At 25.7% G+C, this 25,639-nt stretch overlaps 1 protein-coding gene across 1 annotated transcript; it reads left to right on the top strand.

Annotated features, from left to right (window-relative positions):
• Window positions 1-163: 163 nt before the first annotated feature.
• Window positions 164-1,951, top strand: J4E85_002547 (uncharacterized protein; the record flags this gene model as incomplete). Its single annotated transcript, XM_051466825.1, has 3 exons — window positions 164-239; window positions 293-1,743; window positions 1,796-1,951. The coding sequence occupies 3 exons, from the start codon at window positions 164-166 to the stop codon at window positions 1,949-1,951; spliced, it is 1,683 nt and encodes a 560-aa protein (XP_051329680.1).
• Between the last annotated feature and the right edge of the window lie 23,688 nt (window positions 1,952-25,639).

The raw sequence follows: 25,639 nt of genomic DNA, 5'->3' as shown, positions 1-25,639 counted from the left end.
TTCGTTTGACTGAGCTCAGATCACTCTTTGGGAGCTTCTTTCTAGAGTCTTTCGCATCTTGTCATTCGCTTTAGACCTCACTTCCACTCATTACGCGATCGTTGGTCGTTGTCTCTACACATCATCTTTTTTCGAGTACCAAATAATTTTAGGTATCTACATCATGTTATTACGAGGCGCTTTCGGTCTTGCAGCCTTGACTGGCTTTGCGGCCTCTTCGCCTTTCGTTACGAACTTGAGTAAGTTGCACCTCATTCTCATGCAGAGGCAATGTTGACTAAACCATTTCCAGTGCCGAGAAGAGCATGCGATGGCAACACCGCTTCCACACGTTCCGAGTGGTGTGATTACTCCATCGACACCGACGCGTCCATCGAGATTCCAGACACTGGCGTGACCCGCGAGTACTGGCTCGAACTTACCGATGTTGTTGTAGCGCCTGATGGCGTGTCTCGGACAGCGATGGCCATCAATGGCTCCATACCGGGACCAACGCTCATCGCAGACTGGGGCGACACAGTCGTTGTTCATGTGACCAATTCCCTTACGACATCCATGAACGGCACGAGCATACACTTTCACGGTCTTTGGCAGAAGAACACCAACGATCAGGATGGTGTGAGCTCCATTACACAATGCCCAACGGCACCAGGCGAGTCAATGACTTACACCTGGAGGGCTACTCAGCACGGTTCAACTTGGTATCACTCGCACTTTGCGCTTCAGGCTTGGCAGGGCGTCTTTGGCGGTATTGTCATCAATGGACCTGCGACGGCGAACTACGACGAGGACCTGGGCATGCTCTTCCTTAACGATTGGGATCACCAAACGGTTGATGAGCTCTATCTCTCTGCCGAGACGGATGGCCCGCCAGTTCTGGACAATGGTCTGATCAACGGTACCAACACCTTTGGAGACGGCGGCCATCGTTATAACGTCTCCTTCGAAGCTGGAACTTCTTACCGTATCCGCCTCGTCAATGCCGCTGTCGACACCCACTGGAAGTTCATGATCGACAACCACACCATGACTGTCATTGCATCCGATCTTGTACCTATCCAACCTTATGAAGCTACCATTGTCAGCATCGGTATGGGTCAACGATACGACGTCATTGTAACAGCTGATCAGGGAGACGTGGCCGACAACTTCTGGATGCGCGCGATTCCGCAGTCCGCATGCTCCGAGAACGACAACGAAGACGACATTCGCGGTATAGTCTACTATGGTGGCTCGGCTGGAACGCCAAGCACTTCCGCATACGATTACGAAGACAGCTGCTCCGACGAGACCGAGAACCTTGTGCCGCACATCCCAAAGACTGTCGGGGCAACATCGTCCACAGCCGATGAGCCTGTGTCTGTCGGCCGCAACGACGAGAACGTGTTCAAATGGGCTCTGAACAGCACATCCATGGTTGTGTACTGGGACGACCCCACGCTCATGCAAGTTATGCGCAAAGAAAGGACTTTCGAAGCTTCAAATGCCGTCTTCCATCTACCCCGCGCAAACCAGTTCGTCTACGTAGTCATCAGCACCAACATCGGAGTACCTCATCCCATCCATTTGCACGGCCATGACTTCTTCGTCATCGCTCAGGGTACCGGAGAGTACACCGATGACGTTGCTCTCAAGCTCGACAACCCGCCGCGCCGCGACACCGCTATGCTGCCAGCATCGGGCTACCTTGTCATCGCTTTCGAGACTGATAACCCAGGCGCGTGGCTAATGCACTGCCACATCGTACGTAGCCCTCTTCGTTTGCACTTATATCACTTTACTGACATCCATACAGGGCTGGCACACATCCGAGGGCTTCGCCATGCAGTTCGTTGAGCAGTACGACAAGATCGCAGGAATTACCGACAAGGATGCGTTGGAGAGCCAGTGCGATAGTTGGAAAGCTCATAGCGGGTCTGTTGGTATCCTGCAAGATGACTCTGGTGTATGAGGCGTAGTGTCGTTCTGTCACGTGGTTACCCTAGAGTCCTCGGGCTCACCTTCCATGCGAGTCTAGGTTTTTGGCACTTATAATACACATAAGATTCATCCAGTATTCCACCCTCTTGATGCACGCCCGCGCCTACCAGCGACGGCATTCTTAACCTCCGTTTCGCTTCCATCCATCATCGCCTGCGCCATCCTTCGATGCGAGGTTGGCCCCCGCTTGAACGCCGACACCGTGTCATGATCGCATCTAGCCGACTGCAATATGCTGGTGGCGCTTGCGTTCTCATTTCTATTTAATCTAATCGAAGCATTCGATCTACAGCGGGAAGCGCGTACCTGCAATATCTTGTGGCACAGCTCTCTAACATACGTCATCCGTCATCAGCCGAACCTTGTCACCTTAGCCCCGCGCTGCCGTCTTACCAACATCCTCATCACCACAAGGTTCTTAGAGATGCGATACTTCTCTCTTTATAGAGTATCTTCTTACGTATAAGTTATATAGAATATAGAAAGTATAGTTAGCTTATTATCTTTAAGTTACTTCTAAGTTATTATAGTACTATAAAATAGTAATACTAAACTATAAACTTTAAATTCTATATATATAGTAATAAGTTAAAAAAAGAGTATATAAACTATACTATAGTATCTTTATTACTTCTATAATACATATATAATTATACTAGTTATAAGCTTTTTCTTTATAATAGTATTTATCTTTATAATTATTTACTTTAATATTTATACTTACTAGCTTTACTTTATAACTTTATATTTTACTAATAAACTTATTATAAAGATACTTAGTATTTATTAGTAACTTTACTTTTTATTTATAGCTTAAAGAATATAAAGTATAAAATTATACTTACTCTTTCTAAGTACTTAAATAAGTATATATAATACTTATTTATTAGATATACTACTTACTACTTATATAAAAATAACTCTAGTAGCTAAAGCTTTTTTTTTAGCTAAAAACCTTAGCTATATAAAGCTTACTTCTTTACTTTTAATAATATATATTAGACTCTAGCCTATAAGAGCCTAGGCTAACTTAGCTATAAGTATAAATATCTTAGAATTACTATTATAGCTTAGTAGTAATTTATCTCTAGTTTTTTTTTTAGAATAATATACCTAATTATAGTCTAATATTCTACTATAGCTTTATTACTATAGTTTTAGGTATATAAAAGTAGTAGTATTTACTTATTACTTAGTACTTAGCACTTAGTATTTAGATTTATAATTTAATTATGTTATTATAATATAAGTATAACTATATAAATACTAATAATAATAATAATAACTTATCTCTTTCTCTTTCTTACTAATACGCTCTACTAATCTACTTATCTATATTATTACTTACTATATTCTCTAATTCTTTATTATTATTCTTTACTATATATTATTAAAGTTACTTATTATAAGTACGCGCGCGTATATCTATATTAGTTAGCTAATTTAATCTAGAGAAGGTATTCTAAAAGAAAAGGTTTATAAAAAGTTTTATATATTTATAAAATAATAGCCTTTACTTAAGTATAAAAGCTTAAAAAGTCTATAAATAAAGCGCTGTCTAACTTAGCTATAGTAGACTTAATAAGCTACTACTACTACTAGAGCTTTAGATAGTAACTATTAGCTAAACACTACTTTATACTATATAGATTCTTTAGCTTCTTCTAAAGAGAGCTACTTTTAGTTATATTTATAAAGTATCTTAAAAGCTTAATATACTAGATACTTATAATAATATATACTATAGAATAATATATTAGGTTAAAGTAACCTAGGTTTAGCTAGAAGGTATTCTAGAGACTTAAATAATAGTAAATCTTTTTAAATTAGAGTATAAACTAGGTAATAGTACTTATAGAGATACTAGTATAAGTTATATACTTTTTAGTTTTTTTATATTAGGTACGCGTATTTATAGTAGCTATCTTAATATAGTAAGTTTCTACTAAGGTTAAATATTACTACTATATATAAAAAAAGAAAAAAAAATAGTAAGATTTTAATTATTATATATAAATAGCTCTTTAACTACACTCTCTATAACTATAGAAATATCTATAGCTATATTATATAGTATTAGCTTATAAAGTCTTCTACTTTTATAGTTTTTTTATAAGTATCTAAGAATCTACCTAAGTATTAGAGCTAGAGATAATTAATTGTAGAGAAAATTAAGCTAGAAATAATAGATTTAGGTAATTAGAATTATAATTACTACTCTTATAAGATTAGATAAGAGTAGTATAATATATATAAGTAAGCGCGTAAAATACTAGTATAAAAGAAAGAAAGTATATAATTAACCTAATAGGTACTTAAATACCTATTATAATATACTTTCTAAGTAAGCTATATTACGCATAGATTATCTATTTTTAGCTACGCGCTACTTATATAAGTATTATATAATTAAGTAAAGCTATATACGCCTAGACGCGCGTAATAATAATAAGGCTAGCACTTACTAATATTTTTAGCTTTAATAATTACTAAAATACTAACTATAAGTACTTTCTAGAAGCTTTTATCTTACTCTAAAGCGCCTACTAGTTACTATATAAAGCTTTAGTAGCTTATAAGATTATCTTTAAGGTACTCTAGATACTTATAGTACTAGTTACTACTTCTAGTAAGTAGTCTAACTATAAGCTAATAGCCTATTAGTTTATAAGCTATCTAATTTATTAGTAGACGCTTAATATAGCTATTTATATAAATTCTTTAGCTAATAAGTAGTAAAAATAAGTTTAATAGTGCCTAGTAGCTATAGCTACTAGCTAAGCTACTTACGTCTACTATAACGCTACTACTACTACTACTACTAGAGAGGCTTCTACTTCTTAGAATAAGAAGAAGTAAGTCTTAGATATAGTAGTACATAAAAAATAAGAGAAGAAGAAAGAGTAGCCTAGGCTCTTTATTAGTGCTCTCTTTCTATTACGTCTACTAAAAGTAATACTTTATATTAGGTATATCTAAAGCGCACTTACTAGTTATAGTAAAGAACTTTACTTTAACTAGGTAGGTAAGAAGAATATCTAGTATAAGTAGTATAGTTATAAGTACTTATATAACTCTATATAAGTCTTTAAGCTTCTAGACTACTATTTACTTATACTAACTATTTATAAACTTAAGATTATAAAGCTAATAGCTTTTAAGTTTATCTACTTTTTTTAGTTTAGAAGTAAGTAGAAATAGAATAAGCTATACGTAGCTATTAAGTTTCTTCTAAATAAAAAAAGAGTCTATAGAATTAGCGCTCTACTAATATAGGCTAAGTAGTATAGAGTAGCTTATAGTTATATAGAGGCTAAGGCTAAAGTAGATAATATAGCTTTAATAGCTCTTAGTAAAGTTAAAAGCTCTAAGTAAGTATCTTCTCTATCTATACTTCTAGTTTTAACTAGTAAGACTAGGTAGTTAGAGTATATAGTAGCTTAATAGAAGCTTCTTTATACTAGCTATATAGAGAGGTAGTAAGCATCTAGAAAGAAAATAAGATCTCTTTATCTAGTTATAGAGCGCCTAGAGTAGAGTCTAGTACTACTCTATAAATATATAATTAGACTTACTAATCTTTCTTATACTTATTACTTACTTATAAGCCTTAATTAGTATTTTTATAAGCTATCTATCTTAGATTTAGCTACTTTTTAAAGGCTTTAAACTTCTACTTAGATAAGTACTTAGTAAGACTATCTACTAATATATTAATAGTAGACTTATAGAGTACTTTAAAAGAGCTCTTACTATACTTCTAGTAAAGCTATATATTCTAGATATTAATATAGTAAAGCTTAGTAGAGATTCTTTTATTACTTTCTACTATAAGTCTAATAGTTTATTAATTATTATAAAAGATCTACTAAGCGCTAGTAATAAGTAGCTAAAGCTTAGTAAATAAGTGCTTTAAGGCTATAGTTTCTTTAGTAATAGCTTTAAAAGTAAGAAGCTTTACTTTAGTAGTTAAAGTTATAATAGTTAACTAGTAAGTAGTCTACTATATAATTAGACCTCTAAAGAGCGTTATAATAAACTTATAAAAAAAGTAGCGCATCTTAGTATTATCTATAAAGCTTACGTCTCTATAGATCTAAAGCTTCTTATCTAACTTTACCTCTTTACTATACGTAATACTTTTATATTACAAGTAGTATAGATATATAATAAGATACTCTACTACCTTAAGGTAAGCTAGAAAAGAATTAGTTAGAAACTAAAAGAGCTAGAAAACTATATACACAACGTTAGAGTATATTATAATAGTAAAGTATAATACTAAGCTAATATATTCTTAATAAATCTTAATCTTCTACTTTAAAGCGTTCTCTTAGTACTTTAGAAGCTTACTAGCTAGTAGAGGTATCTCTAGAAAGTAGCTACTATCTTTAAAACTAAACTTCTTTATAACCTTATTAAGATAGATATTATAAAGTAGTAAAATAGTACTTATAGAGTAATTACGCATAACGCGTACCTCTAAGAACTAGTTTACTACTTCTTTATTATTAATCTTATAGGTCTTCTTAATTCTACTAAGTAGCTTAGTTACCTCTAGGTAGTATAACTTAGTAAATATAAGTAGAATATTATTTACGTAAAAGAGTATAAAGACGTATTAAGTAGCGTTATAGTATAAATAAAGCTTTTTCTTACTAGCTTATAGGCTAAGCTTTAAAAGAGTATTTAAGAAGTTATTATACTAGAGAAGAAAGCTCTTATATATACTATAAAGAGCTTTCTTAAGCTTAGTGTAGTAGCTCTTTTTCTAAAAGCTATTTAGAAGCTTATAGTATACTAGCCTATTACTACTAATCTTAGTATTTAAAAAGGCTACTATAATATTAAGCTACTAGATCTCTATATTAAATTTAGTAGTAATAGCTATTACTAGATAGAAGAATTACGTAGTAAGTATAGTAGTATAGGTTAAGTAGAGTGTGTTCTTAGCTTATATATCTCTGCGTACTATAAAGCGTGCTTTATACTTTATAAAGTAGCTATTCTTATCTACTTTATATATAAAGACTTACTTAAGTAGTAGAGAGTATTCTTTACTACTTATATACTCTACTTTCTTTTAGATATTAGCTATAAGTAGTGTATTAATTTTCTAACGCGCTACTACCTTAAACTTATTTTTATAGAAATAGTTATAGAGGTACTTCTAAAGCGTTAGAAGCGCTAAAAAGTTATTCTAATAGACTTAGCCTTTATTAAGCTTATTTATAATTATAGTAGTAATAATATAATATAGTATTACGTACGCGTAGCCTAATAACTAATTAAAAGTACTATAGTAAGTTTCTAAGTTATTAAGCTACTTAGAGTTAAATAGTAAGGCGTAGATATCTATACCTCTAAGATTATTATAATTATTATAACTATCTAAGTAACACTTACTTCTATATATAGAAGATCTATAAACCTTTTTTATATACTTACGCTTAGTAGATAGATTTTATAGATTAGGTAGAAAGCTATTAAGTACTTCTTTATTCTAAAAGACGTTTATTACTATAAGTAATAGAAGTCTATTACCTTAGAAGTTATCTCTTTGCGCACCTAATAAGCTTACTAATCTAGTTACTATAGACTAGTACTTACTAGAATTAACGCGTCTATTACTAAGCTACTTAGTAATACTTATTATATTAGAAGGCTCTAGTATAGCTTCTAGTAATAGTAGTTCTATAGTACGTTTAGTAAGCCTTATATATACTCTCTACGTCTTCTTAGCCTAGAGATCTACTTATATAAGACCTAACTCTTCTAGATAAGTTTTTAATAAACTATTAAGTAGCTTATCTATTTAGTTAGATAGTAGCTTACTATTATTTATATTATCTTACTAAGAAAGTAATAAAAGCTTATTATAAGCCTTTACTACGTTCTTCTACTTATTCTTATAAAGAATATTAACTATAATATAAGTATTCTTCTTAGAAGGCTTCTACTTTCTACTATTATAAAAGAGCTACTTATTAAATATTATATTACGCGTAGTAAACACTTCTTTTAGTAATAGAATCTATATATAGTATATATTAAAAGCCTAATAGCCTACTAAATAACTAATATATTCTCTAAATAGTGTTTTAAAGCTCTTTAGCTTACGTCTAGCTACTTTATTCTTATTTAAAAGATAGGTATAATACCTATAGATATATACGCTACTTTAATTAGATTATAAATTAGTAGAAGCTCTTTTTATAAGCTTAGACTAATACTATCTAAAGTATTCTATAAACTACTACTCTAACTTCTTATTAGAAGAGCGCAGAGTATAGATATATAAAAGGCTTATATTATAGAGCTAAGTAGTAGTAAGCGCTACCTCTATCTAGAAGTACTTAAATAGATTAGCCTCTTTTCTTATCTTAATCTATTTAGTTATAATCTTTTATCTAGCTCTTTTAGCTACTCTATTAGACTTATAGATATAAAAAGAAGTAGGCTCTAGCGTAATACTATACTTTCTTACCTATACTTTATAGCGTAAGTTACTATACTATAAATTAGTTAAAGAGTTATTATTAAAGCTAATTCTTATAATAAGTAGATAATAATAAGTTTAGATAAGCGTTTAAAACTTCTTAAGAGCTCTTATTATTTTCTTTATCTTCTTAGAGAAGAGTAAGTAAAAGTAGACTTTACTACTATACTTATTCTTAATAAGTAGAATCTACTTCTTTTCTAAGTACTCTTTAGGTATATTAAAAAGATTTTATGTAATTCTCTAAAAAAGTTAGAGAGCTTACTTCTTTAGCTAATAAGAGATAACTTACTTTATATAAGTTAGAGTATAGAACTTATACTATATACGTATAGGCTTTTTAATTCTTACTCTTTAAGTATTATATATAAAAGTCTTAAGTACTTTAGAGCTTAAGTACTTAGCGTAAGTATACTAAAAGTCTTCTAAGTTACTACGTAGCTAAGAAGTAAAGCTAGTTCTAGTTCTAGATATTATATTTATAATAGAAGTATTATAAATAGTAATAGGCTTATATTCTATAAATATAAGGTTTAGCTTACGCTATAAAGTAGCTACTATAGTACTTCTTACTAGTAAGCTAGTATAAAGAGTATTATTAAGACCTAGGTACTAGATTCTAGATTAATTAAAGTAAGCTTCTAAAACTATATTAATATAGAAGCGCTCTATAACTATAATACTAGTAAGTGTAAGATTAACGCGTTTACTACTTATAAGCTTAATAAAGCCTTTTAGAACGCGCGTACTATAACTAAAAATAGAAAAAGTTTATATATCTATCTTAACTATTTTAAGAGTTCTAGCTAGTTTAAAGTTTAATAATAGAAAGAAGTAGTTAACTAAGTAGATAGCTACTCTATTATTAAGAATAGTACTAGCTAAGAAAGAGTAAGCGTTATAGTCTATAGTAGAGTAGATACCTAGTATTAGCTAAAGTATACCTAAGTTAAAAAGCGTAGTAACTATATCTCTAAAGTACTTATTATTATTATATAAGCTTTCTAAAGAGCTTAGAATAGAGTATCTCTTACTAATAAGCTTTATACGCGCTTTCTTAAAGTACTTTATACCTAAGTATTTAATAATTATATCTTTATTCTCTTATAAGAGCTATTAGAGGCGCTTCTACTTAGCTCTAATAGTAGTAAGTATATTATAGCACTTTTTAATAGGCTAGTAGTAAGTCTAAGACTTTAGAGTAGCGTAAGAGTAAGTAGTAGACTTAGTCTAGTTTAGTAACTTAGACTTAGCGCTAGCTTTATTAGTAGATAAAGCTTCTCTAATAAAGATAAAGATTCTATATAACTTAGAGTAGACTACTTAATACTATATAAGCGCTAAAAAGAAGATTCTAAGCTAAGAAAGTATAAAGATTTTTACACTAAGCGCCTAAGTAGTAATTATATTACACTTTATCTAAATTATCTAGTCTATTACTATTTTAGATATTAGCGTATTAAGAAAGTTATAGATAGTAAGTATACTATCTACTTTAGAAAGCTTATATGTCTTTACGCGTATATAAAGCGTGTTCTACTTATAGTACTACTACTCTAAGTTAGTCTTTACTAGCTTAGCCTTACCTAAGTAAGTATAGTAGTTTTCTTTAATCTACTCTTTAGTTATATTATTATAAGGCTATAGTTACGTCTTAAGAGACTTTATAATTATATAAAGAAACTAGTCTTAGCTCTTAGCTAGCTTAATCTATACTAGAAGTAGTAGAAGTAGATTAATAGTTACGTTAACCTACCTCTTAAGCTTTCTAAGCCTACTTTAGATACTTACTAAAAGAGTAAATTTAAGCTTCTATACTACTAGTTTTTTATTCTAGAGCGCCTTCTTATTACGCTTACTAGTTTCTTTCTCTAGATAAATAAAATAATTAGAAGCTTTAAAAAAGCTATTTCTAAAGAAAAGTATTACTAGATTAATTTTTTTTTATACTTTTAGAAAGCGCGCGTTAAACTTAAGCTATATAAACTACTTAGACTAAGTAGAGCGTTTCTTAAGAATTACGCTACTTATTAGAATAAGTATTAAGCTTACTAAAAGGCTATAGTTACTTATAGCTACTTATAGAGAAGGTAGTAAGTAGTGCGCGTATTACTAACGTACTTAGAGTTATTAGAAAGAAGCGCTACTATAGGTATAGATAGTTAATATAAAGAGAGCTATAAAAAGCTAGTTATCTTACTTATTATAAAATAAAGAGTTAAATAAAGATTAGAGAAGTGTCTAAATATATTATTTATAGCGTTATTATTATATAAAAAGAATAAGATCTATACTTTAAAGCGCTAGGCTTATAACTATAGAAAAAATTAAGCTAGAAATAATAGATTTAGATAATTAGAATTATAATTACTACTCTTATAAAATTAAATAAAAGTAGTATAATATATATAGGTAAGCGCGTAAAACACTAGTATAAAAAAGAGAAAGTATGTAATTAATCTAATAGGTACTTAAACACTTATTATAATATTAATAATTAGAGATAATTAAGTATATTATAATTAATCTACTATAAAAGAAAGTTAGAATAAAATCTCTAGCTATATACTTAAGAGCTAAGCAATTACGTATCTATAATTAAGTAATTATAACTACTCTCTAACTTTAATATACTTTCTAGAGTAGTAAGAGTATTAATTTACTTTACTAAAATTAATTCTATTAAATCTACTATAATTAGTATACTCTAGCAGAGTCTAGGCTTAAGAATCTAGAGTATAGTAGTAGATTATAGCCTAACTAAGCGTTTAATTATACTTAACACTAATAGTAGTAAGCTCTTACTTATTTAAATAAAGTCTAATAGCCTAAGAATTAACTCTATTAGTTTAGAAATTACCTTATAATAGTCTAAAATATAGCTAATAGCTATAGAAATCTAGGTATCTAACTAGTAAGAGATAATTCTAATAGTAAGATCTAGGCTTCTAATTTCTTCTAGGTAAAGTTTATAGTATAATTAATAGCTTAATAAGCTACGCTAGCTTTCTACGTAAGTACGCGCTTAGGCTAGAATTAGAGACTTTATAATAATAAGTTCTCTAATTCTTCTCTTTTTTACTATAATTATTTACTTTTATATTATTAAAATGCTTAAGCTAATAACCTAATAAGCTACCTATCTAATTAACTTATCTACTTAAGATTCTTAGCTTTTAAGCTTTAGCGCTCTTAAGCTCTACGCTTAATTCTCTACTCTACTTAATATACTACTCTACTTACTTTTTTATTCTCTTTATTACTATAGTAAGTTCTTACTCTTATACTTAAATTAATAGCTAACTATTATAATTTAGTTTAATAATCTAACTTTTAACTCTAACTCTAGCTATAAGCGCTAGTACTCTAGCTTCTACTATAATAGCGTTCTACGCTCTAATTATAATACCTCTAGTAGTAGTAATTATAATATATAAGCTAGTACTTAGCGTAATAGTGCTTAGTGTAATAGCGCTCTACTTAATAGCGCTTTATAGTTAAGCGCTTAACCTCTTTACTACGCTTAACTTAAAAATACTACTACTTAAATTTTACCTTCTTCTTCTAGAATAATAGTAGCTAATAGCTTATTCTTTAGTAGCTTTACCTAAGATAATTAAGCTTCTAATACTTAACTATCTTAAAGCTTTATAAATTCTAATAATTAACTAGGTTAAAGCTTTAAAGTAACTAGTAGTTTTAGTAATAATAACTTCTATAAGAATTATAAGTAATTAGAGTTATACGCTAAGCGTGCTTACTTAGATTATAAAGTCTCTTAGTTTAATAACCTTAATAACTAGAATATCTAAGAGACTATTAAGCCTATTTTTAAGAGTAGTATCTTTATTACTAATAATACTTTCTAGACTTAGAATTTAGATCTTTAGTAATCTAACTATATTAAAAACTAAAGCGCTTAAGATTAAAAGAAGTAAGCGTCTCTAAGTAATAGTTATAGTTATAGTTACTTTTATAAAAAGTTTAAAAGTAAGGCTCTTATGTTTAAAACTCTTTTAAATTATCTATACTTAACGTATACTAGTTATTAGCGTAAGTAAGTTAGAGTATTACCTAACTATAATACTTCTTAACTTTCTAAGTATAAGTATTATATTTATTAATAGCTTCTTAATAATATTTAAAAAGCTAATTATTTTAAGTAACTTTATTAGGTTACGTATTATTTATTCTATAACTCTTATAACTACTATACTACTAATTAAGATTTATATAATTACTTTATAAGCTTAGTAGATTACTATAGTTTTAAAGTAAGTTTATAATTCTCTTCTCTTTAGTTCTTTTAATCTTTTACTAACTTAATAATAGCACTAAAGCTCTAAGAACACTATTAAGTATTATAAGTAGCTTTACTAAAATCTCTACACTTATAAGAAGTAGAAGAAAAAAGCTAAGAGTAGTTCTAAGACTCTAGCTAAATTATTAGATAGAACTTCTAAGTTCTTAGGTAAGAAGAGCTTAAAAAGTGCTACGTCTATAACTTTTTAAGACTCTAATTAATATAGTGCTTATAGTAAGTTTATAATACTAAGTAAAGAAATAAGAAGAATTAATATAGATAGTAGCTAGATAGCTTTACCTATAATTTCTACTTAAAGTTATCTACCTATAGTCTTTAATCTAATACTATAATACTTAGAATATTATTATTAGAGCTTATTCTAGTAGCTACTACTACTAACTTTCTAGACGTAGGCTTCTTAATTTAGAAATTAGCTGCTATAGAATTAGTAGTAGAATTAGTATAGTTATTATTAGTCTTAGTAGTATAACTACTAGTTTTAGTAGCGTAATTATTAGTCTTAGCTATATAATAATTATTTTTATTATTATAATTCTTAGCTATATAGCTACTAGTCTAATAGCTTTATATTTAGTATTATAAGTAATAGGTTCTATTACTATGCTTAGCGTTAGCTAGCTAAGGCTAAGTACGTAGAGGCGCTGCTATATACTAAGTATAATTAGATATAGCTTAAAATTTATATATAGACTTAAGCTACTAAGACTACTTATCTATAAGCTTAGATTAAGAACTTTAAGAATAGCTAAGATAGTAAGCTAGTCTTTAATAAGAATAACTATAAGAGTTATAATTAGAGAGATTAGCGCTATAGTAGTTAGTAAGTAGGTAGCTATATAGGTTAGTCTAGTAGAAAAGTTTAGTAATTTATTTACTTTATACTTACGTTAATTATTAGTAATTACTTCTTTATAACTAGGCGCTAGTTAGAGTAACTAAGATCTAGCTTAGATATAATCTATTTTTATAGTAGTAGTCTAAATAAAGATCTCTCTACTCTATCTACTACTTAAAAATAAAATATTATAAATTTTATAAGTTAAGTAGCTATTTAAACTTCTTAAACTATTATTAGATAAGTAATTTAGTTAATCTATCTATAAGTATAATTATAGTCTCTAAATACTTAACTTTAAATAATTCTTTAGTATATTCTTACTATAGCTATATATTCTAGATATTAATATACCTAAGCTAAGTATTAATATACTTATTCTTTCTAATAACTAGCCTAATTATCTACTAATTATTATACTAAATAGTCTAGAGTTCTCTAAAATTAAGCGCTAGCTTTTTAAGAAAGTACCTAAGCGCTATAGCTTTCTTAGTAGTGTACTTAAGAGTAAGTAGCTCTACTTCTATAGTAGAGATAGTAACTATACTTTACTTTATAGCTTTTTAAAAAATTACGCCTTTATATAATATAGTAATATAGCTATAAGATAATTAGTAAGTCTCTAGATTATTAGTAAAGAATACGTCTTTAGTAATTATTAGATTAGATCTATTATAGTTACTATACTAGATTATATTATAGTAAGTATAATAAAGATATATAATTACTTACTTTATAGCTTTCTTATACTTATTACTTAGGTTTATAAGAAAGTATAAGAGCTTTAAAGTAGTATATACTATATCTAGTTAAAGTATAATTACTATATAAAGTATAAAGCTAACTATTTTTTAGTATCTTTTAATCTTAAGCTTAGTTACTTCTCTAGTATTCTTAATTAGCTTCTCTAATAGTAGAAGTGTTAGAGAAAAAGATCTATCTCTAAGCTTAAACTTCTTAAGTATCTTATCTATATATATATTATAAATAAGTATAATTATTTTTAGATATTAGTCTCTAATTATATAAATACCTAGAAACTATTCTACGTTTCTCTAATCTTAGATCTTATACTTACTAGAGATTTTAGCCTATATAGCTATTACTTATTACTTTATATTCTTATAATAAAGTAATAGAATATTATTAATATAGAAAAGAATAAGAATCTTACGTTTTTAATTAAAGAAGAGATAAAGCTCTTTTTAAGAAGCTATTATACTAATAGCTTTTAGTATTTCTAAGAACTTCTTATACTATAATAGTAGAGAGTTTTATAATTTATAGAGTATATAGTTAAGCTATATATATAATTCTAGCTTTTTAAAGCTATCTAGTATCTTATAGATTACTAGGTTCTCTACTATAATCTTTATATTAAGAAACGCTTCTATAATATTAAACTATTTAATCTCTAGATTACTCTAGGTAGTAATTACTATTATAGTGTAGAAGAACTTTATAGTAAGTATTACTATATAAGTTATATTAATTAAGTTCTTTTTTTAGAGATTACTATAAACTATAATTTAAGCTTTATATTTAAGAAGATAGCTATTCTAATTATACTTATAAGTCTATACCTATTTTAATAGAAGTAGCTAATCTTAAGCTTTTAACCTATAGATTTCTATCTAGGTTCTCTTCTTACTTAGCTAATTAATCTTTCTTTTAGAGGTATCTTTAAAAAGTATATATATTAGATACTAGATTAGTTATTTCTATAATCTAGGCAGCTCTTAGAGATTATTATAGTATTAGTAAGTAGCTTTTAGCTTATACTTACTAAGCGTAGTAGCTATAATAATAGAGTTTATAGTCTTATAGCTAGCTTAATTATTCTAGTCTTTTTAAAGACTAGAAAGGTAGGTTTTATAAAAGTTAATCTAGGCTTACTTATTAACTAAGCCTATAATTACTATATTTATACTACTTACGCTATTACTCTCTAGTTAATTACTAGGCTAAGTAGACTACTTACTTTTACTTTTTAGGTATTTTAATAGTTAATACTAGTAGATATTTGTAGAAAGAGAGCGCTTAGGCTCTTTATCTATAACTCTTCTACTATAGTATATTCTAGAGAATTTAGCTATTAGCTAATTTTATAGCTATATTAATTATTAAGAGAAGGCTACTAATTTAGATAGCTTACCTCTTAGTTTCTTTAGTACTTTCTCTAGTTAAGCTAGTTTTTTATCTATTTCTATAGAACTAGAGTCTATTATAATAAGCTTAATAGATAGAGTTAGATCTTCTAATCTATATATAGAAGGCTCTCTACTTCTAAGCTCTAATAAGTTAGCTTCTTTAGGCGTATATACTACTCTTTAACTATTAGAAACTCTATAATTACTTTAATTACCTATCTCTAAAATCTTACGCTTAGATGTAGGTTTTAGAGTAGTAAGTCTAGTAGAAAGCTACTAATTATTAGAAATTTCTAATAGAACACTAGCTTTATATTCTATTTTTATTAAATTAATAGAGCTTTAATTATATTTAATAAGTAGGCTAACTTTATTACTTTAATTATAGTCTACGTTACCTCTAAGATCTTACTTAGTAGTTAATAGCTCTACTATACTTACTATTTAATTAATAGAAAGAATATTAAACTTCTCTATAGAATTAATAAGCTTACTATTATTAAGTATTTTAATTTACTTAAGTACTTAATCTCTAGTTAGCTTCTCTTTACGCTTACTTTAATAAAACTTCTACTTATTAAAAGTAACGTTATAAGTTATAATTACCTAATTAATTACTAGTACCTATATATAATATATATTAGAAGCTTAATAGCTAATAAGATATTCTATATATCTATAAAGCTTAACTTTAAAGTTTTAATAGTACTTTCTAGCTACGTAATTACTATTAAGTAGATACGCTTAATAGCTATAAGCATAGATTCTACTCTAATCTAGGTAAAGATTAGTAGTCTAGTGTCTAATCTTAAGTAGCTAATAATATTAGAAATACTTTTTAAACTATTTATATAATATCTAATCTAGAGATTAATAGCTATAAAGCTATAATAGACTTATTTTATAGAGTTAGGCTGCTGCGTTTATAATTACTAGCTAGAGTCTAGCTAGAAGATTAGCGCTTATACGTATTTTAATTAACTTAGTAATAAGCTTTTAGCTAGCTCTTTCTACTAAGCTATTAGACTTATAAGTATATAGTAGAGGTATTATAATTATAATTCTCTTTTCTTTAGCCTATTTCTTATATCTTAAGTACTTTCTCTAAGATAATATTATAGTATTATTATTCTAATAAATTTCTATAATCTTCTACTAATAGTAGCGCTTAACTATAGCTATAAAGCTTATAATAACTTCTATTATAGAGTTTAGCGTTTTATTCTTTAGGTTATAATTATATAGCTTACTTAAATAATCTTTCTTAATAATTAGAGCTTATTTATTAAGTGTATAGCTTATAAAAAAGTTAAATAGATTCTATAATACTCTAAAGAAGAAACGTAGTAATAGCTTATAAGGCTAATAAAAGATTCTTTAAGATATATAGATAGTAGTATAGTTATTATACTTACTACGTTATATACTTATAATCTTTATATTTTAGATAGCTTTTATAAAAGTTTTAAAAGCTTACTTACTTAAGTAGCTAGATCTTTAGTACTAAAGATTAGCGTTACTAGTACGTAATTATAGAACTTATAAGTAGGTAATAGTATTTATAATAATAGAATTAGAAGAATAGATAGAAGAGTTATATTTAATAAATAAGAGGTTAAATCTATACTTAAGAGTTATAAGAATAATAAACGCCTCTAGCGTGCCTATTCTAATTATATAATTATAGTTTATATACTATATACTACTATTTCTAAGAAGCTTTTCTAAGATAATATTAGTATAGAAACTAAAGATAATCTTAACGCTAGTAAGCGTAAAATTAGCCTTTTTAAGTTCTTTAGAGGTACTAAGAATAAAATAAAGTATATAATTACTAATACTAATTACTAGAAGAATCTAGCTACTTACTTTAACTATTTCTTTATTAGTTTTAATAAAGAAATTAGGCTTAATTAAAGCTTTATTATTAACTAAGTAGACTATAGCTCTACTATTAAGAATTATACTAGCTAAGAGCGCGTAAGACTTAAAGTCTATACTAAAGATAGAAGACCTAAACTTAGTAATTAGCTTTTTTAGGCAAATAATTATTAAGACTATATTATCTAGATACTTAGAAGCTAGAGCGCTTATCTTCTAGCTAGATTACTTAACTTTCTTATATAAGCTACTCTACTTCTTTTTATAATAGTACTTCTAGATCTTTTAATTATCTTAAGCTAAGAGTTCTATTAGTAGAACGCTTAGTAGTTTAGATCTAGTAATTATAGTCTATAATTAGTAATATAAAATAAGCTTCTACTTATACTTTACGTTAGGTTTATAAAGGTAAAACTTAGGTAGTAAGCTTAACTACTTCTTACCTAACTTAGTAGAAGTAAAAGGTTAACTTATAATAGCGTTAAAAATTATATTAGCTTTTTTCTTTTTAGTAGTAATTAATATCTTCTAGAGAATAACGCTAAACACTTTACTAAGATTACTAAGGCTTAACGTATTTTTTCTAAGAGCTATAGCAAATAATTAATTATATTACTACTAGTAGACTTACTTAGAATTAAACTTTTTAATTATAGTAAGAAAGTTAGTAATTATAAGAAGTTTTTTAACCTCTAAGAGCTTAAAGATCTTTACCTCTTAATAAAGTATTAACTAGTTAGTAAACTACTTCTTAGTAGTACTTTCTTAAGTTTTCTTAAAATAAGTATAATACTTTATATAAACTATATATTACGTAGTCTAATTAGTAGAAGTAAGTATAGTTTTAAAAGTCTTTATAAAAGACTAGACTATTTTTCTATTATTACTTATAGTTATAAGTAATAGGTAATTAGGCATAATAGTATATATAATCTAAGTCTTAATATTATTAATCTTCTTACTCTTTTTTAACTACTACTTAGACTTATAGTTTTAGTAGGCTATAAGCGTAGTACTATTCTTAGTCTTATAATTATAATCTTATAAAAGAGTATTATACTTATAAATAGCTTTATTATACTTATTCTTTTAATTCTTAGTTAGCTCTATAGAAAGAGAAGCTAGAGCTATAAGCTCTAGAACTAGAAGGTTAGAGAACTTAAGCTCTTAAGTATCTATATATTTAATATCTAGAAAGTTAGAATTAATCTCTTTCTAGATACTTTTCTTATTATAGTGTTACTTAAGAAGCGTAAACTAAGTATTCTAGTTAGATTACTTCTTAAAAAGCACACTTATAGCTATAATAGCTATATTATAATTACTTATATCTATAAAGTTAGAGCGTAGAATTAATATAGAGATATAGAAAGGTAAGTAGTAAGTAAGTAATTACGTAGAAAAAGTTTTAATTATAGAATATTTAAAGAAAGTAAAGTAGAAATAAGATTAACTAATCTTATCTTTTAGTAAGCTTTAATACGTAGTAGAAATTAGTTCTATAATTAAGTAGCTAGACTTATAACTATTAGAGCTAGAGATAATTAATAATTAGAGATAATTAAGTATATTGTAATTAATTTACTATAAAAGAAAGTTAGAATAAAATCTCTAGCTATATACTTAAGAGCTAAGTAATTACGTGTCTATAATTAAGTAATTATAACTACTCTCTAACTTTAATAACTAATATATATATAATAAATTATATTACTACTAGGTAAATATAATATATATAAAGTTATACTTAGATTCTATATAGGTATTCTCTTACTACGCTTACGTAGCTAATAGTATATAAGCTTTTTTAGATACTATTCTATAGTAGTATATTAGTTAGCTCTAGTATAGGTTACTAAGTTAGCGTTTAGCTCTAGTTAGTAAAACTTTAGTAAAGCTCTATACTAAAATAGTAGAGTTAAGCTAGTATTTAGCTTTAGTAAAGCTCTAATTAGTGTTTAAGATAGAAAAGCTCTAGTATTAGAAATATAAAGTTCTAAGAGTATAAGTTTAAATTACACTATCTACTATACACTAAAAAAATAGATTTTTTTAATTACTTTATTATAGTCTATAAGTATAGAGTAAAGTACTTATTATTACTTAAAATATAGAATTATAATAGAATAGTAATATACTCTAATAAGTAAAGCTTAAGACTCTAAAAAAAAAAAAAAAAAAAAAAAAAATAGTCTAATATTATATATTTAGTATTTAACTAACTTTATTATTTAATATTTAAATTACTTTACTTTATAATACTTTTATATACGCTGTTTAGATATAATAAACTTTAAAGTAGATTTTTTTAGTATAATATAATATAGTAGTAAGTAAGCTATACTATTATTACGTATAGTAGATAATAACTAAAAGAAATTAGCTTTTATATCTTTAGAAGTAGTAATACTATCTACTAAGAAACTTATAGACTTATTAGAAGCCTTTTTAAGTATTACTAACTTAGTCTTAATTATTAGAAATAGTAATATACTATTAAAGCTTATTTTAGAGCTAACTAAGCTTTTATAAACTACTACTACTAAAAGTAAAGATAAATAAACTATTTTAACTTATAAATTTAAAAAGTTATATAAGTAGAAATAATTAAAGTATACTTATTAAGATATAGCTTATTTTAAAGAATTAAAGTATAAAGTACTTATAAGTAACTACTTAGCTCTTAAAGAAAATATTACTTACTATACTTTAGCTTTAAAAAGTAAGTTTTAGTTAAACTTAAAAGCTTTATACTTTAAAAACTTAAAAATATTTACTATATATAACTACTTATAGTATAACTACTAAGTATATAATTATAAAGCTATTTTTAGAAAAGCGCTCTCTATCTTTTTAATAAGTACTTAAAAGATAAACTTTACTATAAGATTTTTTAATAAAACTACTTACTTTACTTAGAATATCTACTTCTAGAACTATATAAGGCTTAAGGTATTTTAAACACTTACTTAGAAGAAACTTAAAGTAGTTATACTTAATATACTTAGTTCTAAGTTATTATAGTACTTTATAGTTTATAATAGACTTAAGTAGACTAAATAAAAGCTAAATTAGAATTCTAACTTTTTTTTAGTCTACTTTAATACGCTTTAAAGTAAACTAAATAACTACTTAAAAGAGTAGTACTATATAGACTTTATAAGTACTTTTTTTTTTAATATTTAAAAAGAACTTTTACTTTAAGACTAAAAAAACTATAATATAGTCTTTAAGCTTAATACTTTAGCTTACTACTATTAAAGTAAGATAAAGTATACTACTACGCTTTTTAAGTATCTAGCTTATAAAAAAAAAAATTTATAGCTATTAGACTTAGAACTCTTTTTTAGAGCCTTCTTAAACTTAGAAAAAAGCTAAGAAAGTAGATTTAGTAAAATTTAACTTATAACTAGCTAAATTAGACTAAAATAGTCTAAAAAACTTTAATATAACTTATTAAAAATATAATAAAACTAGATACTTTAAAAAAACTATCTAAAGTCTAAGAAAGACTTTAAGAGCTTATTTAGCTAAAAATTAAGAAAAAATAGTAAATAAAAAAGCTAGAGTTCTTCTTAGCTACTTATATTACTTTAGACTTAGTATTCTAAAACTTAGAACTTTTTTATAATATACTTTACTTAAAGCTAGTAAAGCTACTAATAGTAAAGGTATTACTTAGCTAATTAGAGCTTATTAAGGCTTTAGTAGATAAAGATTTTTAGTTAAACCTTATTTTAGTATTACTTACTATAGAGTAAGACTTACTAGTTTACTCTTTACTTAAGCTATTAGTAAATAAAGTAAATAGTAAAAAATTAAAAATTTATAGTACTACTATAGTAACTATAAAAGTATTAGATTCTTATAAAAAATAAGAGATCTAAAACTTTCTATATATTATTATAAAAGTTTATAAGTATTAGATATACTTAGATTTACTTTAGATAAATATATATTATCTAAAAATTAGCTACTCTATATAAAAGCTACTTTTTTAAAGTACTAAGTCTAAGAATAGAACTATTTATAGAAAGATTATACTAGAAAAGACTAAGAAGTTTAAGAAAACTATACGTAATCTTATAGTAAATATATATAGCTATTTTATTACTTTAATACTTTAGTTTAGTTTAAAAAAGACTAAAAAAAGTAGTTTACTTTTATAATATACTAAGTTTATATATCTTAGATTAAAAGATAACTTAAAAGTTCTTACTAACTATAGTCTATAAAACTTAGCTATTAACTTACTACTTAAAACTATAGTACTTTATTAGCTATTATATAACTTCTTTAAAATAGAGTTAGAGCTTTTATATAAGTATTTAAATAAGTACTTAGTATAAAAGTAGATTAGATATAGTAAGTTTCTAGTAAAGGCGCTTATACTCTTTACTAAGAAGAAAAATAATAGTATATACTTATATATTAACTATAGAGGTCTTAATAAAGTTACTATTAAGAATTAGTACTTCTTACTACTTATTATAAAGTTTTTAAAAAGATTAGCTAGCGCTAAATTTTATACTAAACTTAATATAAAAGAGGCTTACTATAAAGTATATATTAAGAAAAGTAATAAGTAGAAAACTACTTTTTATATAAAATATAGTAGTTTTAAGTATACTATAATATCTTTTAGCCTTATAAACGCTTTTATATAGTTCTAGACTTATATTTATTAAGTTTTTATAAAATTAATTAATATAACTTATATTATATACTTAAATAATATTTTTATTTTTTCTAATACTAAAGAGAAGTATAAAAGCTATATTAAGAAAGTCTTACGTAGATTATATAATATAAAGCTATTTTTAAAGCTTCTAAAGTATAAGTAGTATATTTAGTATACTAAGTATCTTAAGTATATAGTTTTCTCTAAGAGAATATAAATTAATAAGAATAGAATTAAAATAATTTAGAAATAGCTTTAACTATATATAGTATATAAGATTTAGGTATTTATTAGCTTTATAAACTACTATAAATAGTTTATTACTAGATTCTTCTAACTAGCTTTACTATTAACTAAACTAACTTAAAAAAAGCTAGAAGTAGCTAATAGTAGCTACGCTTAGTAAAAAGAAAAAAGTTAAGTTTTTAACTTTAATAAAAAAGCTAAAAAGACCTTTTAAAAGCTAAAAGACTTTTTTCTAAGTATTTCTATTTTAACTTACTTTAAGTAAAATAGAAAAACTAAGACTAAAGTAAACGCTTTAGATAGTATAATTATACGTATATTAAGCTAATATATACTAAATAGAGCTAGAAAGTACTAATAGTATTTAGTTAACTTCTTTTTACGTAAGCTTATTATAGTAGAGTATAATTATAATATATATAACTAAAAGCTACTTATAATAGTTAAGAGTCTAAAGTATTAGTACTAATATCTAAAGAGCGTATACTTTAACTTCTAGACTAACTATTAGAATCTAAAATAGTTTATAAAAACTAAGACTTTTAACTATTAATAAGTTAGATCTTATATTATACTATCTAAGTTTAATTTTAATATCTACTATAAAGTAGAGTCTACTAACTCTATAAATAGGTTTTTTTACTACTTTAACTATATAGTAGAAGTTTAAAAATTTACTTAAAAGTATAATAAAGCTTTTATTTAGTTTATAAGAAATTTTATAACTAATAGTAATAGAACTTTTCTTTTAATAGCTATAGTATAAACGTACTTTACTAAGTATACTAAGAAATAATAAGACTTTACTAAGAGTTTAGAAAGCTTTAACTAAGCTAGTAAATATACTATACTAGAGCTCTAGACTTTAGAGAAGTATAATAAAATAAATTATACCTTTTTAGATACTTTAGATAAGTCTAAGTCTAAAGCTAACTAGTCTAGTCTAGATAAAGCTAAAACGCGCTATTACGTAGTAAAAATACTAGTAATTACTAAAGAAAAGTTATAAGCTTTTTAAGAATATTATAATAACTCTTTATTAAGCTACTTTAAAGTAAAATATACTTTAGAAAAGCTATAAAGGCGCTACTTTTAGAAGAGTATATATAAAAATATAAAGTAATACTATAAGAATTACTTTATATATAAAAAGTCTACTTTTATAAAGTATAAGCTTTATAGCCTATTATAGTTTCTTTTAATATTTAATTATCTTTAAAAAAAAAAAATAATAAACTTTATTATAAAACTACTACTTAGTATAGTTTTTAGTATAAAGTATAACACTATACTAGTTATTATAAATAAATTAACTAAAATAGTTTATTATATACTAGTATAAGCTAATTAGAATAGTACTAATTTAGTATAAGCTTAGATACGCAAAGTTATTTAACTTTATAGTATACTAAAGTATATTATCTTAGATTAAAGCTCTTTAATAAACTTTAAGTATTAAAATACTTTTCTTTACTATCTTAATACTAAGAGAGTTTTTACTTCTACTTTTTATTCTTAAACTAATAGCTAAACTAAAAAGTAGAACTAAACTTTAGAGTAGTATCTCTACTACTATTACTTTTTAGAATAAAATAATTAGACGCGCTAGATATTTATTAGAAAGTTTATATATAATAATAGTATATAGTTTACTACTAGAACTACTTTTTTCTAAGTTTACTATAAAAAGTACTCTTATAGAGTAGATTAGCCTAATTTAGCTTTTAGTAAAAGAAAAAGCTTTATAAAAGCTAGTCTTACTAAATAAGTAATTAAACTATAGTAAGAGTACTATAAAAAAATTAAAATAGTAAATACTTACTAAAAAAGGTATACTAATAAGTACTACGCGCTAATACTCTTTAAAGTAGAAAACTAAGTTCTAGTCTCTAACTAATATATTAAAAGTACTTACTTAAAAAAAAAGCTAAATTAGAAGTTTTTTAAACTTAGAAAAATTATAGACTAGATTAGTCTCTTAGCTTTCTAAATTAACTTTCTAAAACTTAATAGTATTTATTTAGTATTCTATATATTACTTTTAGAGCCTTTTAACTTAAAAAGTACTATTTTATACTCTAAAGCGCCTAAGTAAAATACTTTAAAAAAAATTTAGTAATAATATATATAAAGTAGAATATATTATTAAAAGATAGCGTAATAAGAATAACTAATAAGAATATCTAATTAAATAGGTTAAGTATTTAGAGAAAGAAAACTTATAGAAACTAGATTTAAATATTTTAGCTAATACACTATAAAAGTTCTAGAATAAAAAAAGTATCTAATAGTATAGAAAGTTTTTAAAAACTTAGCTTATAAAGTAATACTATAAATAGCTTTATAAAGAGAAGAGATAAGTTATATTAAGCTATAATAAGCTATTCTAGTATAAACTAGAGTATACTTTTACTTTTTTTCTTTATATAGAGTTTTTTAGAGTATTTAATAGTACTTTAAGCTAAAATAGCTTATAACTATCTAACTCTAACTTACTTTCTAGTATAAGAATTAATAGTTTTTTAAGCCTTATAATTAGTTTTAAAGAATTTAAATATTATACTTTAGATAAATTTATATAAATAAATAACTTTAATTATAAATATAAACCTTTTTATATTTATAAGAATAGATCTACTTATAAATATTAATCTAGACTAAACTAAGCTATAATAGCTTATATAAAGCTAAAAGAGATTAGTTTTAGTTAATATCTTTTAACTCTAGTTAATTTTATATAAACTTTATTAAACTCTACTTAAATATACTAGAAGACTTTATATTACTCTAGTATAAGCTAAAAAAAACTATAAAAAACTATTAGAGGTTAGTTAAAAGTAACTTAGAGTATACTAGCTCTAAAATACTTAATTTTATTTTTTTTAGTTTTAATTTACTTCTTAAGCTAGCTCTTCTTAGTAGTAGCTTTATTACTTTTAAGCTAGAAAGTAAGCTTTACTTAAAAGTTTTAAATAGCGTTTTATAAAGCGTTAATATTAGAAATAATAGCTTACTTAGTAGACTTTAAAGCTAAATACTA

Source organism: Alternaria conjuncta, assembly GCF_024043145.1.
Source record: "Alternaria conjuncta strain BMP 0040 chromosome Unknown scaffold_3, whole genome shotgun sequence".
NCBI lineage: Eukaryota > Fungi > Ascomycota > Dothideomycetes > Pleosporales > Pleosporaceae > Alternaria > Alternaria conjuncta.
The sequence above is the reverse complement of the archived record's forward strand: the minus strand, read 5'-3'. Positions and strand labels throughout refer to the sequence as shown.